Here is a 24,480-nt window from a genome sequence, read left to right as displayed (position 1 = left end):
ACTTGATTTCTGTCGAATTTTTTATCAGGGCACCCGTCGAGGATTTTTTCTCCGTCTCCAAACTCGACCCGAAATATTATACTTAAATCTGAACCCGAAAATATTATATATATAATTAATATAAAAAATAAAAAATATTATATATATATATATAATCGGAGCGGGGCGGAGTGGGGATACCTTGCCCCATCCCCGATACTCGACCCGATATCATTCAAACCCGACCCGACCAGAACTTGACCGGGGTTTCGGGTTTCCCCGTCGGGTTCGAGTCATTCCGCCATCCTAGAATAAGGTATTACTTAATGGTGTGTTTGGTTGGTGGAATGTGAGATTCCAATGGGAATGAAATCCACATTCCCTCGTTTGGTTGGCCGGGAATGTCATTCCCGGTAATCTTACATTACCAATAGTGGATTTTTTTTGTATATTGCCGGGAATGTCATTATCTCCCTTTCATTAGGTATTGTTAGATTACCGACGTTTAAGACTAAAATGCCCTTAAATCTTTTTTTCCCAAAAATATATTTATTCTATCATTGAATAATAAAAATTTTACAAATGTTAAATTACAAATTTATCCTTAAACCATTTAGATTTATAAAAAAAATCTATAATTAAAATTTTATATGAAGTTTAGGGGTTAAAATAAAATTTTACCCTTAGATTAAACCTTTTTATATTTTCAATTTTGTAAATATATATATATATATATATATATATTATGAATTTAAATTTTTTTTAAGAAAATATATAAATTGTTTTCAACTTGTTAAAAAAACAAATATATAATAAGGATAATTTGGTCAAATATGCATTCCAATAATATTTTATTTCTTTAACCAAACACAGTAATCTTACATTTCTGCTAAACCAACCAAACATAAAATACAACATTCTCAGTAATCATATTCCCTGGTAATCTTACATTCTCACTGGTAATCTTACATTTCGTGAACCAAACGCACCCTAAGAGTTATATTTTATGGTATGTATAAATTAATATTTGTTTATAATTTTTTTATTCATTGATAATGCAAAATATATCTTATAGACGTAGTTATTCTAGTTGAGAATATTTAAGGAGAATAACAATTTCTTTTATCATTGAGGTCGTTCAATAAATTTTAGTAAAGAGTTTAAATTTATTAGGGTAAAGTACACAAATGATCTCCTAACTATAGGTCATTACTTTATTAAGTCCATTCACTATTAAAAGTTATAAAATAATCATTTTATTATAGAATGTTACTTTGTTAAGTCCATCATCTATTAAAAGTTACAAATTGGTCACTGACTATTCATTATGTTCTAAATTCGTCATTTTCTTTAAAAAAAATTGATGATTATCTAAGCTAGACATCAATATGATGATTGGGATATGATAGTCGTTTGAGATTAGATTTTATCATATTACAGTTAGCAGATTAACGTTTAACCCATAATACCTTTAATTTTTTAGCGAAAGGACGAGTTTGGAACATAATGAATAGTTGAATGACCATTTTGTATTTTTAATAGTCGAGTGACTCAACAAATAAATATTCTATAGTTAGATGACCATTTTATAACTTTTAATAATAAAAAGACCTCATAAAGTAGTATCTTATAATCGAGAACCATTTAATCACTTATATACTTTACCCTTAAATTTATATGTTATAAATAAAATAAGTTAGAAAAGTTACATTTATAATAAACATAATAGTACCCTACCCAAATGAAATTAGGTGATAGAATAAGAAATTTTCAATATTGGGTGATTAAAATAGAAATACAATAAAAATTAAATGAAAAGTATTAAGTGACTAAAATAGAAATATAATAAAATAAGTAGCTAAATGCATAGTTTATCTTTTTGTTATACTTAAAATGATTAAATTAACATTATTAATTTGGATGGAGTTAAAGGCCAAGAGGTAACGCAACGGCAGAAGGCCTCAAAGGACAGAAAATAAGGCAAAATACCCCTTAAGCCTTTTTTACTCAACGCTCACTGCTGCTGCATCTTCAATCTTTATCCACTAAAACCCTGAAAAAGGGAAGAAAAAAGGATAATTTCATTATCAAAGTTAGATCCAATCCATGGTTTTTCTTCTCCCCCTTGTCAAAACCCTCACTCTTTCAACTCCTAAAAAGCCTTAAATCCCCTAAAAAACAAGCAAAAAAAGAGAAACCCATTTCCCTATTCAGATCCAAAGCTGCCATGTACTTATCGGAGAAGCCTCGTCCAATCGATTTATACAAGGAGGAAGGTCCTTCCATGGCTCGTGACATGATCATCGAGGTCCCCACCAATGGGGATTTACCACGTCACCTCCACCACCAACAGCAACAACAACCTCAGCCTCTCCAGCAACAGCAGCAGCAAATGATGTTGGGTGAAAGCAGCGGCGATGACCCGGAAATCAAAGCCCCCAAGAAACGAGCCGAGACCTGGGTCCAAGACGAAACCCGAAGCCTCATCGGTTTACGAGGAGAAATGGACGGCCGTTTCAATACTTCCAAATCGAACAAGCACCTCTGGGAGCAGATATCGGCTAAGATGAGGGACAAAGGGTTCGATCGATCCCCGACTATGTGCACGGACAAGTGGAGGAACTTGTTGAAGGAGTTCAAGAAAGCTAAGCATCAAGATAGGGGGAGTGGGTCAGCTAAGATGTCTTATTATAAGGAAATTGAAGAGATTTTAAGGGAGAGGACGAAGAGTGCTTATAAGACTCCAACTCCTCCTTCTCCTCCTAAGCTTGATTCCTTCATGCATTTCTCTGATAAGGGTATGTTCTAAATTCTAGATTTTAGCTCTCTATTTTTTTCATTTAAAAACTTAAACATTCATTTCATTGCTGTTTGGTGTTACTATGGTTTGATGTGGCTTTCTATTTAAAGCATTTATTTGGGATTAAAAAAATATGTTTTTGAGTGATATGGGTAATGAATTTACATCGTAAGCTCTGATGTTTAGCTTTAGATTTTCATCTTTTCTTCTTCTTCTTCTTCTTATTATTTTGGGACTAAAGCCTGTAATTTTCCAAATTGAATTTGTTGTTAAGTTACTTTGTAAAAGTGGCTTAAGATGGCATTATGAATTGTAGTTGAGAAAAGAAATTAACTTTGTTCTTTTACTGCCGGGGTTTCTTTGGTTGCAAATAATTTTGAGATAGGAACATATTTAACATTTATTGTATCTACTTCTGATTCAAGTCGTCATGCCTAGAGGAACAAAGGGGTTAATTCAAAATATGATATGGGGTTCAAGGTGCTTGAAGCATGAGCCAAGCTACGCCCGAACATGATGAATTTTATGCGAAGCAAACTTGAAGATAAAGGCAGCAGGCTTCTCTCGTTTCTTTAAATATTGGGAGAGATGATTATCTATATGTGGTCTATTGATTCCTCTGTTTCTTATTTGGTTTTATCAAATTTCCAATGCATCCATTCTACTTTTACAAGGTTTACATGGGGCGTATTTACTTAAGACATGATACCATGCTGTTGCATCATTTCTTGAAAGCGGCGTATAAGTTTTTTTCTCTCTTGCTTTTGTATATTTAAATGACCATCTCTTTTACTCTCTTCCTTTTTTCTCTCCTGATGGGTTATTGCTGCATATACTAAGTCTTTCTTTCTATTATCGCGACCTTAATAACTGCCATCGTTATGGTTGGACTCTTGCAGGTTTTGAGGATACCGGCATAACATTTGGTCCTCTTGAAGGTATGCTGTTGCTGTTGTTATTTGAGCTTGCTTATCTTCTGTTTTAACTTGATCTCTGTTTCATTCCTTTATAAGCTTGCTGTAATATTATCCCTCAAATTGATATGGGCAAATCATAGAATTTATTGGATGCAATGTTATTAATCTCATCAACTGTATTTCTCTCATGGAACCTTTAGGTTTTATCACCCTCTCTTTGTTCATTGGTTAAATTGGATTTACTTTTTGGAACTTAAACTGAATTGCAACTTTTTCTTTATACGGTAACCTCTCTTTTCAGCATCCTTAGCCAAGATCCGTGGACAGATTTGCTTGTTTCTCTACCCTCATTCTCAACTTGCTGTTAATTTTGACCTTTTAATTGCGATAACAGTGTCATCAGCCTTGCTGTGAGCCCTACATAACACCTGCTCCCACCCAGGATAAGTTCATATGAGAGTGAAACAGCATGTACCGATAGATACTTGTTATCCTCACTGGCATGTACTGATAGAAACCTTTTGGTAGTCACTTTCTTATTATAATACTATCCTTATTTCGTTGAGCGTTCAAATTATATCAGATGGAACATCTCTAACACGCCAATTGGTACTTCTAGAGAGTCGATAGTATATTCCATCATATATCACTTAACTTTCCGTTTGAACAAGTGGATGCAGTTTAACTTCAACAGCATGTGCATCCATCATTGTAGTTCATAAGCCTGCAATCTTACGCCTTCTATTAATTTTCAATCTCAATGGAATTATTATTTATTGGGAATATTTAGAATGGGGAATTAAACAATGGAAAGAAAACCAATTGTGCGTTTTCATGTGCTTCCACACTGAATCGGCATTTAAGTTGTAGAATTTCTGCCTGATTTGAAGTGAACCACTTTCTAGTGATGTGTGTCTTGCATTTATTCAGGATAGACGCTTCATTTCCATGCTGCCTTTTTCTCAACTTTAAAAAAGTTATGCATCTCCTCCTTTTTATGCTATTTGGTAAACAGCTAGTGGTAGGCCGACTCTTAATCTTGAAAGAGGTTTAGATCATGAAGGGCATCCTCTAGCTATCACCGCAGCTGATGCAGTTGCAGCCAGTGGAGTTCCTCCTTGGAATTGGAGAGAGACCCCTGGAAATGGTAAGGTTCTGTTAAGAGTTTTTTATGAACCGATTTTACCCAAAAAAATGATCGCTTTGCATGTAGAACAATGTTCGAGTGCTCTAGTGTTTGATTATGAGAAGTGGTTCTCCCATCTTGTCTTGACTGAAAAGTTTAATTCTGATTGTAATATTTATGTCTACTTATCTTTCACGCCCTCTTTCGTAGTTGGGGATTGTCAGCCATATGGAGGCAGAGTTATAACTGTCAAATATGGCGACTACACCCGAAGGATCGGTATTGATGGTACCACTGAAGCCATCAGAGATGCAATTAAATCTGCTTTTAGATTGAGAACTAAACGTGCATTTTGGTTGGAGGATGAAGACCATGTCGTTCGTAGTCTCGACAGGGAAATGCCTCTACGAAATTATACACTCCATCTTGATGAAGGTAAGATCGACATGCATGCTTCTCGACAAATTCTGACCATGAAAAATCTGTAGTAAGCTGTTCCATAAAAAGTATAGTAGATGAAAGATACCGTTACGGAGAGTGTATTAATCTTCAATCATCCACTAAGCATGAGTAAGGACGTAAGGTAAAACTTATGGATGTCTAACCCTCACAAGATGCGATGATGCGAGTGCCCTAAGTTAGCCACCCTCTGGTCTGTTGTCAATTGATATGAAAGAGACATTAAGAACAGAATAACAGGGTGACCTTTTTTTTCTTCCAAATACCTTCAATCAGGTTTGGCTGTAAAAGTGTGCCTCTACGATGAGTCAGATCATATACCAGTCCACACGGAGGAAAAGACGTTTTACACAGAAGATGATTACCGTGAATATCTGGTCCGTCGCAGCTTCACGAGTCTCAGGGAGATTGACGGATACAGAAACATCGACAACATGGATGACCTTCAAACCAATACTATATATCGAGGCGTGAGCTGAAAGCTGGCGCATCTTGCTTGCGCGAGTGCAGTGCTCTCGGAGGTCTAGAACGAAGTTGCCTTGGATTAAGTTGTTTGGATTATCACCTACTAAACATGAACCCTATAGTTCTTGCTGTGAATATCATGTTGTGTAGCGTTTTCTTAGGTTATTCACTCCGGTACCATATGCATCTTGATTGTACATATGCTTTTGGGTTGAAAACAGTGTATTTGTAGCAAGGTTTACAAATGGTGGTCAATTTTTGAGAATTTATTTAACTTTTTTTTATTAAACAACATCATGTATTCAATCGTATGAGTTCGAGAGAGGTTGCCCTACCGGTGTTCCCCATAACTCGATTATCGCTGTCCCAAAACTCAGTCTATCTCGAACCTAATTTTTAGAGAAAAAATCTAATCTTATAAGGTCATATCAAAATCCGTTGAATTTAAAATTTATATTTAATAGAAAAGTCTGTAAAAATATTTTATAAAATTATGTCAACAATCATTCTTTGGTAGAACTGTTTTTCGTGACTTTCAACTATTCAGATTAAGAACCTTAGAAGCCTTCTTTTTCAATGCAACTACTAATAGAGAAACTTCAACTATATATCAATCAGCTATGGAATCTTATCACTGCAATGATTGATTTATCTAAAAAAATCGGGTCGGATTCATATCGGGTGAAAAGTATATAATTTTCAGGTAAGGTCGAGTCGAATGAAGGAAGTAAAATTGTTGGGTCGGGTCGGGTTAGCCGAAAACTTGACCCAAACCCGACTCATACCCATCCCTAAAGTCCAAAGTTAAATCTGATTACCAAAACAGAAATAAGAGAGCGAACGATTGATTAAATAGATAATTTAATCTAAAAATATATTAAAAGATAAATTATATGTTTAGTATCTAAATTATCAGTCTTGTTTCATTTTGGTACGTAAACTTTCAAATTGTTTAAAATCATACCTAGAGTTTAAATTTTTGTTTCATTTTAGTAACTCAACTTAAAAACTTTAGTTTTTGTTTCATTTTAGTATCCATTCAAAATTTAACATTAAATTTTTAAAAAAATTAAAAGTTTAGGTATTGAAACGGACCGAAACTGATAGTTTAGGTCCTAAATGCATTAAGTTTTAACAGAGGGTACTAAAATGAAATGAAAACTAAAAATTAGGTATAGTTTTGAAAAAATTAAAAGTTTAAGTTTTAACTAAAACTGATAATTTAAGCACTAAATGCGTAATTTACTCTTTTTTAATCTCTTGTCACGTGACATTTCACCAACCATTAAATACCCTCTTCGTCTCACCGCTAAATCTGTCATATTGTTACAGTATGCACTCTCGTCACCAAGGGGACGGGTGAAAGATGAGAATATATCCCTCATAACCAAAGCTGGCCTTCTTCTGAGTGAAATTTCCTTCTACTGAATTTGTCATATTGTTTTTGTTTGTTGAAATTCCATCCTTGGATACTTCAATATTATACGAATATTTCACTGTAACGTATCTGTAGACACCTGTTTTTGTCCAGTTCTTTTGAAGGCATTTCCTCCACCGACAGGAACAAACAGACTATCAATATCCTTTGATGTTGTTTCTCTCGAAACAAAGTGTCGTCTCGTTAGATACAATATCATAAAAAGGATTGTGAATATTAGAATGATGAATTTAAACATGTCTCTCCACGTGAAAGTGTTTTGTTATTCATATTGGTATTTAATCGAATGCATATCGATCCTTTGCTTGGATTTAGATATTTATTTGTAATGCCATCGATTATCTTTCTTTCTCTGTCAATATCAAATGAGAGAGGACGAAAGATGAAAAGAAGGGAAATTATGATTAACTTCTCTATTTGGTATAAATTGTTGATGTGATTTTGCTAATTTATATTCCCCAATTGAATACTCGAAATCAGATGGAGTATTAATCAATTGAAGTTGCAGATTAATGTTTAAAATTGTTACTTGAAGAATGTTTTTATTTATTTATTTTAGTGAACAATTTTTTTTAACTGAAAGAGAAAGAAACTAGACTAAATTCTATTGAACAATCTTAAACTACATTACATTTAATTTTAATATTTATAAATTTTAATTTATTTTGTTGTTAAGTATTTTTCTACATAATTTGTGTTATAATTAAATTTTAAGCTTGTTGTTAATTAATCATAGCTGTATTTGTAAACAAATGCTACTAGAACACAACTCTTTTGTGGTGTTTTTTTTTAAAAAAAACACCACTAATGACATAAAAATTTGTGGCATTTTTGTCTACAAACGTTGTTATATATCATAATATGTAGCGGCATTTATGTAAACAAACGTCACTAAAACAAAGGTAATTAGCGGCGTTCGTTTCTAATGACAGGGCTTCATCAGGCGCCAAGCCGATCAAACTGCTCCTTCGAATGTATATCGAATCCTACCGAGTCAACCTCACTACTTGTAGTACTTCTCTTCTGCTCAATAGCAGCCGTGCTTCATTCAGCACACCCCACTCTATAGCATTCCCTTCAAAAGATTCCGGAACCCGTGTTTCCGACGTAAAAACCTTTTTAACACCAGAGTTCAGAACGGCGATCTCCGTTACAAAAACAAGCGGCAAGCAGTACCAAAGGTGTTCGTGGTCAACTTTTTTTTCCAAAGGGCAAACAGTTCATATGAGCATTGGGATACATCAAATGCGGTAAGGTTCACAGCCGAAACTATTGATGTCGAGCAACCGAGAGTATGCAAAGTTTTCGAGATAAATGCGTTAAAGCGCTGGTCGGAAGGGATCTTCGACAATCCTTTTCTCGACCTTCTGCTCACGGACAAGGGAACTGCAATTTTACCGTGAACAGCACGAAATCTAGTCATGTTGCAATTGCTCATTATAGGACTAAAACTGTGTTGTGTAAGAATGTATTATTCTTAGTGTACGAACACGAATGCTAACCTTGGAATTGATCTATTTTTAAATGATTATGGGTATCGAGTGAAGCTGCAAGCTCCATTATACTACACACATGGACTCATTGTTCAGCTAACTGTCACATTCATACACGTCCTTATGCTATATTGTATGTTTTTGCAAATTGATTAGAAGAAAAAAATATAACTTTCATTCTCTTTAGTATAACACTTTCTTAAGGCTTATTATTCGGATTGATGCAAGGCAGTAGTCCTCCATTTAATTTGGCAGTAGACATCTGATAACTACAATGGCTAAAATAACCAAACATTCTTGATTTTAGAAAGAAAAAGTAACAGAAGCCTACACATATACTTGTTAACCTTGGTGTTGGATCTTAGATTCTGACTAATGCGAAGCATAGCTCTGAATTCACCCGGAAAGACCAGAGTTGCACAATCTCGCCCTTCTTGAGTTTGTTGCTCTCCACTACCGAGTTCCACGATTCGATCATCACGTAGAGTGAGTTTTTCCTCATATTCCACCTGTTAAAAGTCATGGTAGTTTTCTCCATCGATGGATCCAAGAAGCACACTTGCATCGGTTTCTTGTGAGCCAAGTCATCAGCCTCTGTTTTCGTCAGAAAGTCGTGGCTTTTGACTTGCGAGAAGGGTACGGAGAAACGGCTGGCGGTATGATTAACGTCGGAGAAAAAGAGGGTCTTTTGAATGACTAGAACCAAACCAGAACCACCCATGTCTTCAAGTATGTACCGTTTGAATCTGTCCGGCACGTCGGGTGTTGGGATTGGAGAAGAGGGTTTCTGTTTCTTGCTTCTCTTCAACTTGGATTTCAGTTCACTTCCTCGTTCTCGACCACCATCTTCAAGTATGTGCCGTTTGAATGTGTCCGGCATGTCGGGTGTTGGGATTGAGGATTGGGGTTTCTGTTTCTTGGGTCTCTTCAACTTGGGTTTCAGTCCACTTCCCCAATCTCCATCACCATCTTCTTCTTTCAACTTGCGTTTTGATTTCTTCCCACCATTTTTTTCGAACCCCATGCTTTCTTTCTTGCAAAGAAACTCAGGTAGCTGTGCATTGTATTCGAAACCATTGGAACGGCCATGATCATGGTTTTCCTGCAGTTTCTCTCCCTCAAATTTGGCTATTTGAAGCAACCATTCGAAAGGATCTCCATTGGGATCAATGTGCTTAAAATCATTACGACTCAGGAGTTCAACCATACTTCTTTTCTGTGTAATTGCAACAAATTCTTTTCTTGTAAATTACAACTCAGTAGCTAGAACAAATTAAGATTTTGTTTCGTTCTTCCAATGGAGTATGGGTATAAATAGAAAAAAACTTTCTTGAGTTAAAAGTATTTTGTTTCTTGAGAGAAGAGTACTTTTGTTTTGAATTATGAACGTCGAGCAGAGGCTTACTAATTCTAGTAGGAGTTCATTTCATTCAAGGGCGGGCAGAGAAAGGCGGCAAAGGGGCAAAGAAGTAAACATGCTTAAGATGACCGTTAGCTGCTTGAGTCGGTTTCATTCTTAAAACAGGCTAATCCGGACCCGTTGATACAAAGATAATAAAAATGCCCAACAAAAACCCAATAGCCCAAGGGTAATTCAGACATTTAAGTCATCTTCCAATTAATATTATAATTGTGAGAGATCATAAATGGTTAGGTTAAGACATTGGTTTATGTGCTTCCTTTCCAGATTATCTCATGAAGCTATGAGTTATTTGTGTGAAAATATGCATTACGGTTTTTTTAGATGAGAAAAGACGTATATATATGCTCAGAAGGTGATGGAATGTGGATTATACCCAGCATGTAGTGTTTATGAGGAACAGTAATATCAATTAAGGTCTCTAAGTCACTCATTTATCTGTTCAATCTTTTAAAGTTATAATTTAGTTTATTAATTAAAATATTGTTACAGGTAGGCAGTGACGAAGCTAGAACTAAATATTGATAGGGCCAAAATATTGGACTATTTTAAAAAAATATAGACTTATTAAGTATTCAAACTTAAAATTATGCACGAACCGAACGACTTCAGTGATTAAAGGATTGTTGTTATCATTGAGGTCTCACTGCACATGTAGGGGTTGAACTTTCATTGTTAAATAGTTGAGAGTCTTTGTACATATATTACCTTGTACTCACCCTAAATTTATATAAAAAAAAAAACTCAAAATTCACAAGATAACACCTAATTTGTCTAATATTTAAACTTACAATGACCTAAATTGTTATTAGACCAAAATTTTTGAGAACATAGGATTATCCTTCTTTAGTTCGGTCCTTACTTAATTAAATATTCAATAAATTCTTATATTTTTTAATTTAAATATTTATTTTTACATTAACCAAAATACTATTAGAACAAAATTATATCAAATATATAAATTTTAACAGGGATCGATCTCCTTTGGGCCCTTACTAAACTCCGCCCCTGCAGGTATGTTACTTTACCGTGAAAATTAAATTAGATTTTTGTTTTATCATAATAATTTCAGTAATTAAAATTTATATATTCTATTGATTAATTTAAAAAAATATATTCTATTGATTAATTAAAATAAATTGAATTTAATTATTTATATTTAAAATTTTATTGATTTAATTTTTTTTATGATAATATCAAACCAAATGTGTCTAATAATTATACTCTATTATAAAGTAACTACAAATTAGGTTTATCATACAAAGAAAATAATAGGAACATATAAATTTTTAAAATGCGAAGGATTTAATTTATATGTACCTATGGGAAATGTTTTAAATATGAGAGTTAAACTTCTATAATGATAGTATAATTGTTTTTAAAAATAATGATAGTGAAATTTAAATGTATATATGAAAAATGTATCTATGTGAAAGTTGCCAAATTTAATTTAGTGGGAAAATATTTGTATATATATTTAAAGAAAATATTTCTTAAGACAAAAAATAATATTAAAATAGTGACTATAATAATTATAATTGCTTCTAATATTAATAAAAAAATTTGAATGGAATTTTTTTTGGATTTTAGGTTATAAAGTTTTCTAATGAGTAAACTATACAATTCCTCACTGAATGTTATTTTCTCTCTTATTTTACTTATTATACTTTCAAATTGTTTTCAATTTATTCACTGAACTTTCTTATTGTTCATGTTTAGGTTACTCTAAATTATTTTATTATTATTATTATTTTGGTATAACATGTCATTTTTCAATATTAAAATATAAAAATAATTTAAAATAAATAATAAAATAATATTTTGTTATTTTTAAATTTAAAAAGATTTATAATTGTAACATCTTAATCCAATTCGACCCGAAGGTCATTGAATTACGATATCACACAGAACCACAAGAGTAGCTAACCATTTTTTTAAAACGTTTCATGAAGCTACCATCCATAAAATTTAGTTACCAGACAAATACGAAATATAAGTGTTTAATACGGGTGAGCTCTCGACATAAGTCTCCAAAAATATTAGTAATCGAAATATAGAGTTATGACTAAAATTTAAATAAGGGTCTATGACAGTACATGCCCTCTAAAATTCTCGAAATGTAGTATGAAGAAGTCAAGTCTGGAATCCAAGTCCGTCGAAGAGCTCCTCAGTTGGTACCTACTAACATGCGCACTGAAACTCATTCCATATGATGAGTTCACAAGCTCAATGCCACAAAAAATAACCAAGTTGTACTACATGCGCCCAACATATATAAGCATGATACAATATAATTATGAGCAAATGCAACACTCAAGAAGATAGTAAGTATCATGGTGTAGTTCAGGGTCACACACCATCGCAAAACTCACACCCATCTTTACTTACAACACTTAAGGAAGTCCTGGGTCACCTAGCAACAGTATCTCCTTAACACTCAGGTTAAGTTTGGGTCACGAAGCATCAACCCTTACTCGACTAGTATACTCCTCTAGAGTACTTGGGATGTGTTTGAGTCACATAGCATCGACACAACATCCAACTAGCATTTAAAGTGCCCAAACACTAGATTGGATATATCCAGATATTTTATACACGTAGACGCTCACGTTGTTAAGTAATTAGTCGAGTTTGATCATTATCATTAGTTTTTGGATTTAGGGTTTAAGTAATTGGGTAATTCAATTAATGGACCAAACTGAACTCATTCAAACATGCTGAAACCAAAACAACATTTCATAATACTTTAGACCTCTACTGAATAAATTTCCATCTTTTCCCATCGACAAAATAACGAAGGGATCGATCCTTTTTTCCCGAGAGATTGATCTTTTTGAAAATGGATTGATCATTTCTCTCGAGGGATCGATCCTTTTGAAAAGGGATCGATCCATTGCACAACAGAGAGTTTGGGATCGATCCTTTTTGGTAAGGGATCGATCATTCTGGAAAAATTACTAGTTCGTCGGGACATGCCTATTTGAGTTACCAACTTCCATACAATTATTTCTAAGGACAAGATGAACGTTTGAGTGTTATAAAATCACTACATATCTTTAAAATACACAACAAATTCATGCCTTAAACCTCATCTAAGTGCAAACAAAGGCTTAAACACACAACATGCATCAAAGCTTAACATTTTGATCTACAAGCAATATGGGAAAGTTAGAAATGTATTACCTCACTCTTAAGAGTTGTAAAAACACCCAAACACTTCATTCTCCTTGCCTTTTCCCTTGGAGCTTTCATCTTCTTCTCTCACTAGAAACATAAAAGAGGTGGGTTATAAACTCATTTAAGGATCTAAGAAGGTTGTACATAGGGTCTTTAAGCTTCCAAAATGGATTTGGAGTCCTAAGGGGATATAGAACTCAAAACCCCACTAAACTCTCACTCAAGCTTCCATGGATAAACTACAAAGTTTAGAGCTCAAAATGAAGCTCTTAGAGAGGTGATTTCATATCTTACCTTCACAATTTCAGAGTGGAGACATTGAGCAACAAGTCCCCACCTTTAACTTGGGCTCAAGGAGAATAATGAGAGAGTTTGAAAGGGAGGAAGAAGACAATGATGAAGGAATACATAATGGAAGAGCTTCTTCCTATTTTGGTTTTTTAATCTGTCGTGACTTCACCCAGAAATTAAAAGAAATCAACCTTTTGACCAAGCTAGGGAAAATTGCATTCCTAGTCCTTCTCCTTTGGTGTTCAAATAAAAAACACCCTTTTTAAACCTTGTTGGGCTCAAGCCCAAACCAAAATAGCCATGAATTGGCCTAAAGCTTTTAAATAACTTTCTTAGCCCATTTTAATTCACTCGGTTTTTACCCAAAACTACTAACCGAAAATCGGGGCTTTACAATAATAATCATCACCCACTGTCGGTCTTCATGGCCTACAATTATTTGGTCCTAAATTTTGTGGGTCGCTTTATCTCGACGCCCTGAGTTTGAATATATTGGTTGTTTCACTGGAAAATGTCCCAAAACTCGAATGAAACATTTCAGTTTCCTCTTTTTTGATATCCTATTCGTGGACTTTAGAGCATGTTTCGACAAAATAAAGGTTGGATTCGGACATGATGGTCGAGATAAAACGATCTATGAAATTTGAGACCAAACGACCACCATTTACGACGGTCGATGGTAGTTGGTGTTCTATTTTTTTTCATTTTTGACCAAATTCAGAACATGTTTCGATAAAATGGAGGTCGAATTCAACCTTGGGGGTTCGAGACAAATGGACGAATGAAATCTAGGATAGGACAGTCGCCATCTATGATCGTCAATGGTGACGTCCAATGTCAATGAATGGTGGACGATCACTTTCTATTTTAATTTTATATTTTACATTATTTTTGTATAAAATAATAATAAAAAAATATCACATCATATCAAAAAAATAATAAAATAATTCAGAGTAAGCAAAACATGAGCAATTCGAAAGTTTAATGAGTAAGTTGAAAAAAAATTAAAAGTACAATGAGTAAAATAAGAAAGAGTAAAGTTAAGTAAAGAATGATGTATTTTACTCTTTTATTTTTATATATAAAAGAGTAAAATACCCTCATCCAATTGATATTGGACACTCAATCACCTTATTGCAGCTGTTAGTGCTCGAACCCGTGACCTAGAGAAACAACATAAATTCCTTCAACCATTAACATAAGTTTATTCATGCTATAATATATATTTTAATTTTTAATTTTTGATGAATCCACTACTAAACCGGACTAAGTCTAATTGACCGATTTGCCCGACCCGTATAGATCCATAGCAGAGTATAACATTGACAAAAAGAAGGGGAAATATAAGGGTAAACTACGTACTTAGTATTTAAATTATCAATTTTGATATGTTTTAGTATTTAAACTTTTAATTTTTTTTAAATTCATACCTAAAATTTAATTTCTGTTTCATTTTAGTACCCGTCGTTAAAAATTTAACGTATTTAGTACCTAAAATTTAACGTTAAACTTTTAACGGATACTAAAATGAAATAAAAACTAAACATTAAGTTTAATTTTAAAAAATTTAAAATTTATATACTAAAATAAACTAAAATTAATAATTTAAGTATTAAACTCTCAGTTTATCCAACATATAAAACGTAAACATTGGGAAAGATGGAGAAGAGAAACGACAGATAGTCAGAGTCAGTGTGTGATCCAACGTCCACGTACAACGTCAAACTTTTACCAAAACTTAAAAGTTTAAATTATGTTATTAGTCCCTATATGTCTAAGCAACGTATTTAATTCCAATACTCCAATTTCATCATTTTAAATCCCTATAATTTTGAAGTTTTGAAATTTCATCCCTGACCCAAACTATCGTTAAATTTGTTAGATCAAAATCCTCTATTAGATCTTACTATGCACATGTTTTAGAGATTAAATTTGTAAAGTTATGCATAATATAGGGACTAATGATAAAATTTTATCAGAACATTTGAAAGTCCAAAAACAACATCTTTACCGGTTCCCACCTACCTTCCTTTCTTCTCTTCATATACTCTTTCGGTTAGGTTTTTTGGTGTTCTTATAGTTTGATTTCATTACATATTATTTCCGGCAAGAAAAATGGCGGGTTCTGCTGTCGCTTTGGACGATGTTCCTTCCGGTGATATCATGACCGAATTGCTCCGCCGTTTCAAGTGCTCCTCAAAGCCCGACAAACGCCTCGTTCTCATCGGTTCGTTTCTTGCTTTTCTTTTTTCTTTTTGTCTTTGGTTTACAATTCAGCTGGATTTTGCAGTATGTTTCATTCAATTTATGATCATTTTAGAGTTTGGACACTTTTATTTGTTTGCTTTAGATCTGGTTTAATCACAATTTGTTCAAAGTTGGAGCCTGTCTTTAATTAATTTTGTGTAAGGCTCTGAAGTTTACAAATTTGTATAGAACTACAATGCTTTACGATCTCTTTGAATCATTGGTAGAGTGATAAAGGATTTGTATCGAGTCTTCGGCTTGGATTCGATCCGATATCGATTGTTGTCCCTTTAATGAAGTGCAGGACCCCCTGGATCCGGAAAGGGTACACAATCACCCATGATTAAGGATGAGTACTGCTTGTGCCATTTAGCCACTGGTGATATGTTGAGAGCTGCTGTTGCTGCCAAGACACCTCTAGGTGTTAAGGCCAAAGAAGCTATGGATAAGGTAAAAATCCTTTCTTTCCCCCATAGGATTTCGAGCTTCGAGTTTCGGATTGTTGATTATCCGTGTAATTGTAAATGTTTGATGTTAGGGTGAACTTGTCTCTGATGATTTGGTGGTTGGGATTATTGATGAAGCCATGAAGAAACCCTCATGCCAAAAAGGTTTCATCTTGGATGGTTTCCCCAGGACTGTGGTTCAGGCACAGAAGGTAATGTTTATTTGGCTTTGATTTGCTCTTTTGGTCTGTCATCTTTAACAATCTTTTGTTATTTTTGATATACAGCTTGATGAGATGCTTCGGAAGCAGGGAACTAAGATCGACAAGGTGTTGAACTTTGCGATCGATGATGCCGTATTGGAGGAGAGGATCACCGGTCGTTGGATTAATCCTTCTAGTGGCCGAACCTACCACACGAAATTCGCGCCTCCCAAAGTCCCCGGTGTTGACGATGTATGTTTCCTTTTTCTATAGTTAAATGGTTATTGATACTGAATGAATCTGCAAACTCTATCACATTAGAATACATGGACTGTGACTTTCATCGACATCGTTAGAGTTCTTGTTTATGCCTTATTTATAAAGATTGATGCTAGGCAATTTACCTTCATCAATATCATGTTCATATCGATTAAGATTACGAGAATTTTCATTGCATATATGATATATAAGATGGTTCTGCAGATTGTATGGTTGTTGTTTTGAGATATGATGATGCACTCTCAATGCTCTGCTTGTTCCTTTACTGTACTGGACCTAAGAAACATCATCATAGATCTGCTCACTTTAAAACGTAAACATTCGAAATTTCATGTTCGATCGTGGTATCGGTTCGTACGTTGTGATGTATTTCTACTGCCAGTGTCTCGAGCTCTGGATTTTTGCATCCTTTTATCTCGTTCTGTTCTTACTGTTTTCACTGAAGGTCACTGGGGAGCCTTTGATTCAAAGAAAAGATGATACCCCAGCAGTTCTCAAGTCAAGGCTGGAGGCTTTCCATCGACAGACCGAACCGGTAAGCTTGTTTCCTTCGTGTAACATATTAGAATTCTTGTCATCGCAATTCATCGACTGATTAGTAAATGGCCTTCGAGCTCCATTTATTCGATTTCATGTTTTCCGTTTCTTCATTTCGCATGATGATCTTATAAACGAAGCCTGACCGGTTGGCAATGTGCAGGTTATCGATTATTACGGAAGCAAAGGTATTCTAGCCAATCTTCCTGCAGAGAAACCCGCAAAAGAGGTCACTTCGGAGGTCCAAAAAGCCCTTTCTTCATAGGACTTGATCCTTCATCTCTCACTTTTCTCCAAAACTTTGTAAACCGTTTCAAATCAATCCGACACATTGCCGGAAAACCGGAGTTTACGTTTCGTTAATGAGCATTTTGCTGGCTTTGTGAGTCCAAGAGGTTTTTTTGCAACAAAATAATGGTGTACTACAGGTTTGTTGGTAACATTGAAGTGAAAATTTTCTTATTTTTTTTCAGCATGACTGCAATTTTAGTGGAAAATAATGGGTTGTTTCGTCTCGACCCCAAGTTCGAACCTGGTAGTTGTTTTAATGGAAAATATCTCAAAACCTGTAAATATCGACTGAAATATTTCAGTTTCTTCATTTTCGATCTCCTATTCGTGGACTTCGGGGAATATTTCGACACAATGGAGTTTGGATTCGGACACATGAGGGTCGAGATTAAGTGACCCATGAAATCTAGGCCCAAACGACCATTATCTAAGACGTTTCAAATTTCTCATTTTTGATCTGATTGGAGCATGTCTTGACAAAATGAAGATCGAATTCGGACTTAAGGGGTCGAGACGAAACAAGCGATGAAATCTACGACAAAACGACCATCATCTACGATCGTCGACAGTGACGTTGAACCCGACGAACAGTGGACGATCACTTTCTATTTTTATTTTATATTTTAAGTTATTTTTATATTAAATAATAATAAAAAAATATCATATCATACCAAAATAATAATAAAATAATTTAAAGTGACCAAAACAAAAATAATTCAAAAGTTTAGAGAATAATTTTTTAAAGGTAAAATGTTTATTAATAAGAACATGTAATACAAACATTAATAGGTGTCTCATTAAAAAAATCTCCCTAAACTTAAGCAAAGGAAAAAAAGTGCATACTATTAAAATATCAATTATGGTAAATATACAATCTAAGTCACTCATTTATGTGTTCAATCTTTTAAAGTTATAATTTAATCAATTAATTAAAAATATTATTAAATGTAGGTTATTTTGTCGTTAAAATTAAAATATATTTTTTTCTACCAGGTGTAACAATTTCAGTCCTTAAAATTTATATATTCTATTGATTTGGTCTTAATTTAAAATAATTCACTAAATTTAACTATTTATGTTTAAAATTTTATTAATTTAATTTTTTTGTGATAATACCAAATCAATTGTCTATAGAATAAAAGTAATAGTTGAATAACTGTACTCTATTATAAAGTAACTACAAATTTCCTTTAAATTGTTATCATACAAAGAAAATAATAGAAACATATAAATTTTTAAAATGCGAAGGATTTAATTTATATGATGTAATTACCATTTTTCGATTATTATTACTATTATTATTATTATTATTATTATTATTATTATTATTAAAAAAACTCAAAAGTTAAATAAATTTTTTTACAGACCTATTTTACATAGCCTAAAAATATGAGGCTAATACCATATAAAACTAGGGGTGTATTCGGTTCGGTTCGGTTCGGTTTTTTACTAAAAATTGAATCGAACCGAAATAAACGGTTTTTCAATATTTAAACCGAAACCGAAACCGAATAGTTAAAAAACCGAAAAAATCGAAACGGTTTTTTCGGTTCGGTTTGGGTTTTTTAACGGTTCGGGTTTTTCGGTTCGGTTCGGTTCGGTTCGGTTTTTCAATAAAAAATCACTTGAAACTATAATTTTTTTTACAAAAATTGCCTATTCGGTTCAATATGGAACAAATGGGTTCCATATGGAAAACCCGAACCGAATAAAAAAATGAAGCCTTTAAACCGAACCGAAAATCAAACCGTTTAAAGCCAAACCGAACCGAACCGAACCGTTTTACTCGGTTCGTGTCGATTTTTCGGTTTTCTCGGTTTCGTTGCTCACCCCTATATAAAACCCTAGCCATCTCTAAGCCAATCTGTCACTTAATCTCACTCATCAGATCTGGACCTCATCCAATAGTCTAGATCTACCTCGAATTAGGGTTTTCCAAACCCTAATATCTTTCATCCGCACTACATGCCTTGAGCCGTCAGATCTGAGAGTGATCTGACGGTCCATATCAATTAGGGTTTCTACCCTATTTTAAATTGTTATCATACAAAGAAAATAATAGGAACATATAAAATTTTCAAATGTAAAGGACATAATTTATATGTATCTATGGGAAATATTTTAAATATGAGGGTTAAACTTCTATAATGATAATGATTTTTTTAAATAATGATAGTGGAGATTAAATTTATATATGAAAATTGTATCTATGTGAAATTTACCAAATTTAATTTAGTGTGTAAAAGAAAAGGAAGAAGAAGATATACACATCTATTTAAAGAAAATATTTTTTTTAAAAAAAATTTGAGACAAAAAATAATATTAAAATAGTGACTAGAATAATTATAATTGTTTTTAATATTTATAAAAAAATTATTGAAATGATTGTTATTTAGGATTTTAGGTTATATAATTTTCTAATGCGTAAATTATACTATTTTTTACTGGATTTTACTCTATCTCCTAATTAATTCATTGTATTTTCAAGTTTTTTAACTTACTCACTGAATGTTCGAAATGTTTGGGTCAAAATGTTTCAAGTTATTTCACATTTACATTATATGTTGTTCATTGATCTAGACAGATGTTCGATGCAAATATAAACATACAATGGTTGATTGAATGCCATTTAACGTTATGCTCTTAGAAATTGCAAGCCATGTTTGCTTGTGTGTGGATGCAAGTTCATATGTTCTCTGCATGAGGATATCGTGCTTCCATTTGGTTTCCAGTAGGGTTGTTCATTCGGTTAAAACCGAACCGAACCGAATTAACTAAACTTTTTTTTCTTTAACCGTTAACCGAACCGAATTTTTTTTCAAACATATTAACCGAACCGAATAAATTTATGTTAATTCGGTTAATTTTCGAATTAACCGAATTTTTTTTAAAATTTTCTAATTTATATAAAAATTAAATGTTTTTTAATTAAAAAAAAGTTTATAATTAATTTAAATAATATATAATTATAAAATAAAAATTTCAGATAAATTTTTTAATTAATTAATATTGATTTAGGTTTAAAAGTTAATGGATCTTAAATTATTAATTGGGTTTTAAATGGTTTGGGCTTAGCCCATATGTTATATATAATATTTAATATTTTTTAATTAAAAAACAGTTTATAATTAATTTAAATAATATATAATTATAAAATAAAAATTTTATATAATTTTTTAATTAATTAATATTGATTTAGGTTTAAAAGTTATTAGATCTTAAATTATTAATTGGGTTTTAAATAGTTTGGGCTGAGCCCATATGTTATATATAATATATTTAATATTTAAAATTTAATTTCGGTTAATTCAGTTAATTCGGTTAATTAACCGAATTCGAACCGAATTAACCGTTAACCGAATTCTAAAAATTTTCTTAACCGTTAACCGACCGAACTAATTCGGTAACCGAACCGAATTAACCGAACTAATTCGGTTCGGTCGGTTAACCGAATTAATTCGATTATTTGAACACCCCTAAGCGATACAATCTAATTATGCACCAAGCCGATCGAACTGCTCCTTCGAATGTATACCGAATCCTAATGAGCCAACCTCACTACTTGTAGTACTTCTCTTGTGCCCAATAGCAGCTGCTTCATTTAGCACACCCCACTCCATAGCATTGGGATGCATCAAATGGGGTGAGGTTCACAGCCGACACTATTGATGTCAAGCCACGGAGAGTATGCGAAGCGTTTCAAGATAAATGCATTAAAGCGCATTATGGACTATCCTTTTTTCGACCTGCTCACGGACAAGGGAACTGCAGCTTTACCGTGAACTGCACGAAATCTAGTCATGTTGCAATTGCTCATTATGGACTAAAACTGTGTGTAAGAACGTATTATTCTTAGTGTACGAACACGAATGCTAACCTTGGAATTGATCTATTTTTAAATGATTATGGGTATCGAGTGAAGCTGCAAGCTTCATTATACTACACACATGGACTGATTGTTCAGCTGACTGTCACATTCATACACGTCCTTATGCTGTATTGTATGTTTTTGCAAATTGATTAGAAGAAAAAAATATAACTTTCATTCTCTTTAGTATAACACTTTCTTAAGGCTTATTATTCGGATTGATGCAAGGCAGTAGTCCTCCATTTAATTTAGCAGTAGACGTCTGATAACTACATTAGCTAAAATAACCAAACATTCTTGATTTTAGAAAGAACAAAAATAACAGAAGCCTACACATATACTTGTTAACCTTGGTGTTGGATCTTAGACTCTGACTAATGCGAAGCATAGCTGTGAATTCATTCGGAAAGACCAGAGTTGCACAATCTCGTCCTTCTTGAGTTTGTTGCTCTCCACTACTGAGTTCCACGATCCGATCATCACGTAGAGTGAGTTTTTCCCCATGTCCCACCTGTTAAAAGTCATGGTAGTTTTCTCCATCGATGGATCCAAGAAGCACACTTGCATTGGTTTCTTGTGAGCCAAGCCATCCGCCTCTATTTTTGTCAGAAAGTCGTGGCTTTTGACTTGCGAGAAGGGTACGGAGAAGCGGCTGGCGGTATGATTAACGTCGGAGAAAAAGAGGGTCTTTTGAATGACTAGAACCAAGCCAGAACCACCCATGTCTTCAAGTATGTACCGTTTGAATCTGTCCGGCATGTCGGGTGTTGGGATTAGGGATTGGGGTTTCTGTTTCTTGCGTCTCTTCAACTTGGGTTTCAGTCCACTTCCCCAATCTCCATCACCATCTTCTTCTTTCAACTTCCGTTTCGGTTTCTTCCCACCATTGTTGTCGAACCCCATGCTTTCTTTCTTGCAAAGAAACTCAGGTAGCGGTGCATTGCATTCGAAACCATTGGAACGGCCATGATCATGGTTTTCCTGCAGTTTCTCTCCCTCAAATTTGGCTATTTGAAGCAACCATTCGAAAGGATCTCCATTGGGATCAATGTGCTTAAAATCATCACGACTCAGGAGTTCAACCATATTTCTTTTCTGTGTAATTGCAACAAATTATTTTCTTGTAAATTACAACTCAGAAGCTAGAGCAAACTAAGATTTTGTTTCGTTCTTCCAATGGAGTATGGGTATAAATAGGGGGGAACAACTTTCTTGGGAGAAAAGTAAAGGGAATTTTTGAATTATGAAAGTCGAGCAGGGTGGGTTTTGAGGCCGACTAGTTCTAGTAGGAGTTAATTTGAGAAAGGCGGCAACGGGGGGCAAAGCTGTAACATGCATAAGATGACCGTTAGCTGTTTTATCCGTTTTCGTTTACTTTCAATCGTTCGATTTTGGAACAAGCTAATCTGAACCATTGAAATAAAGATTCAAAAATGCCCAACAAAAGCATAATAGTTTATTTACAATTTGCAATCTCCAATCCATGTATTGCTGGACTTATTGAGGCGTTGGAGATTTTACATGGGGTACGTTTGGCAATCAATATGGAATTTCCTCGAGTGCTGATCGATCCTGACTGTTTGAATGTGGTCCGTTACTTAGAGAATCCTACCACCGATCGTTCAATCCTTCACTTCGTCCTGATGGAAGTTCGTCAAATGCTTGATTCCCACCCTCATATATATGTCCGTTTTATACGACGGGAAACGAATGGAGCTGCTCATTTACTAGCATCTTATGTTTCCATTAATGCTTTGCCTTTTTATTTTGAGTATGGTCATCCGGATTGTATTTAGGAAGTCCTTATTACTGACGCTATTTTCGGGTGATTAATGCATTGTTAATTGTTAGAAAATAATATCGTTGTAAGACAATGACTAACAAATAATAATAATAAAATAAAAAGACAAATAGAAAGATTTATTTGTTGGGAAATAAACTGAGTACAAGTAATTTCCCTATAATCAGATTAGTGAGAATGCGAAATAAAAGCGGAAAAATAATACCCGAAATTAATAACGGAGTTCAGCCAATTATGCCTACGTCTCCGGACTGCTGCAGATCTTTTACTAAAGAGAGAAAAATTTACAGGTGTTTACAAAATACTCACTACTCACAAGAAAACTCTCTAGTATTGGGAGAAAGAAATGATTTGGGATGATTTTGAAACTAAATGAGCTATGATATTTATAGTTGAAGCTTAGAGACTAATCTTTGAAAATATCCTAAAGTCTAGTGACTAAAAATAATTTTTCCATGCCATTTAGTAGTACATGTTTTAGCAGCCCCCCTTTTTTTAATTATAAGCTGTCGGCTGCTGCCCTTTTCTTTGACCAACAATCTCCCACTTGAAGACTGATTTGAATCTGCCTTCACACCTCGATCAATACAGCAGTATTTCTGGTCTTTTATTCTAGCAAGCCAACTAAAGTTTAACACAACTTCAGTTTGTCCATGATTATCGACTTTGTCAACATGTCTGCCGGATTTTGAGCTCTACTAATCTTTTCAAGTTTCAAAATCCCATATTCCAGAAGAGACCCGGATAAAATGATATCGCAATTGTATGTGTTTCTCCCTGGAATGAAAAGACGTATTCTTCGCTAGATGGATAGCACTTTGACTGTCGCAATACAAGACATTGTTTTCTTGTTTCTTGCCTAACTCTTCCAAGAAACTTTGGAGCCAAACCATCTCCTTGTTAGCTTCCGTACAACGACATATTCTGCTTCGATTGTGGAGAGAGCAACTATCTTCTGTAGTTGAGAAACCCAACTCACTACGGTTCCTCCTAGAGTATAAACATACCCGGTAGTGCTCCTTCTAATGTCAACATTTCTGACTAAGTCAGCATCTACATAGCCTGTCAGTATCGTAACTCTACCTTTGAAACAAAGTGCTTTGTTTATGGTACCTCGCAGATATCTGAGGATCCATTTGACTGCTTCCCAGTGTACCTTGCCCGAATTATTCATGTACCTGCTAACAGCTCTCACTGCTTGAGCAATATCTGGTATGGTACAAACCATGACATACATCAGACT

The 24,480-nt window shown here is 33.9% G+C and overlaps 3 protein-coding genes across 3 annotated transcripts; 2 read left to right on the top strand and 1 right to left on the bottom strand.

Annotated features, from left to right (window-relative positions):
* The first annotated feature begins 1,937 nt into the window (after window positions 1-1,937).
* On the top strand, window positions 1,938-6,011 carry LOC120145527 (trihelix transcription factor GT-1-like). The gene is made up of 5 exons (XM_039159353.1): window positions 1,938-2,777; window positions 3,679-3,717; window positions 4,712-4,843; window positions 5,033-5,257; window positions 5,558-6,011. Exons 1-5 carry the CDS (start codon window positions 2,207-2,209, stop codon window positions 5,758-5,760), a joined length of 1,170 nt encoding a protein of 389 aa, XP_039015284.1. The 5' UTR covers window positions 1,938-2,206; the 3' UTR covers window positions 5,761-6,011.
* Window positions 6,012-9,038: 3,027 nt separating this feature from the next.
* Window positions 9,039-9,884, bottom strand: LOC120145430 (B3 domain-containing protein At5g24050-like). The gene has a single exon (XM_039159256.1). The coding sequence runs from the start codon at window positions 9,882-9,884 to the stop codon at window positions 9,039-9,041; it is 846 nt and encodes a 281-aa protein (XP_039015187.1).
* Window positions 9,885-15,622: 5,738 nt separating this feature from the next.
* LOC120145002 (adenylate kinase 4-like) lies at window positions 15,623-17,749 on the top strand. The gene is made up of 6 exons (XM_039158917.1): window positions 15,623-15,792; window positions 16,117-16,262; window positions 16,351-16,470; window positions 16,546-16,713; window positions 17,186-17,275; window positions 17,441-17,749. The coding sequence occupies exons 1-6, from the start codon at window positions 15,681-15,683 to the stop codon at window positions 17,540-17,542; spliced, it is 738 nt and encodes a 245-aa protein (XP_039014848.1). The 5' UTR covers window positions 15,623-15,680; the 3' UTR covers window positions 17,543-17,749.
* Window positions 17,750-24,480: the final 6,731 nt, after the last annotated feature.

This window comes from Hibiscus syriacus, unplaced genomic scaffold, assembly GCF_006381635.1.
Source record: "Hibiscus syriacus cultivar Baekdansim isolate YM2019G1 unplaced genomic scaffold, ASM638163v2 tig00110893_pilon, whole genome shotgun sequence".
NCBI classification, from domain to species: Eukaryota; Viridiplantae; Streptophyta; class Magnoliopsida; order Malvales; family Malvaceae; genus Hibiscus; species Hibiscus syriacus.
Note: the sequence above shows the minus strand (reverse complement) of the source record. Positions and strands in the feature narration are given on the sequence as shown.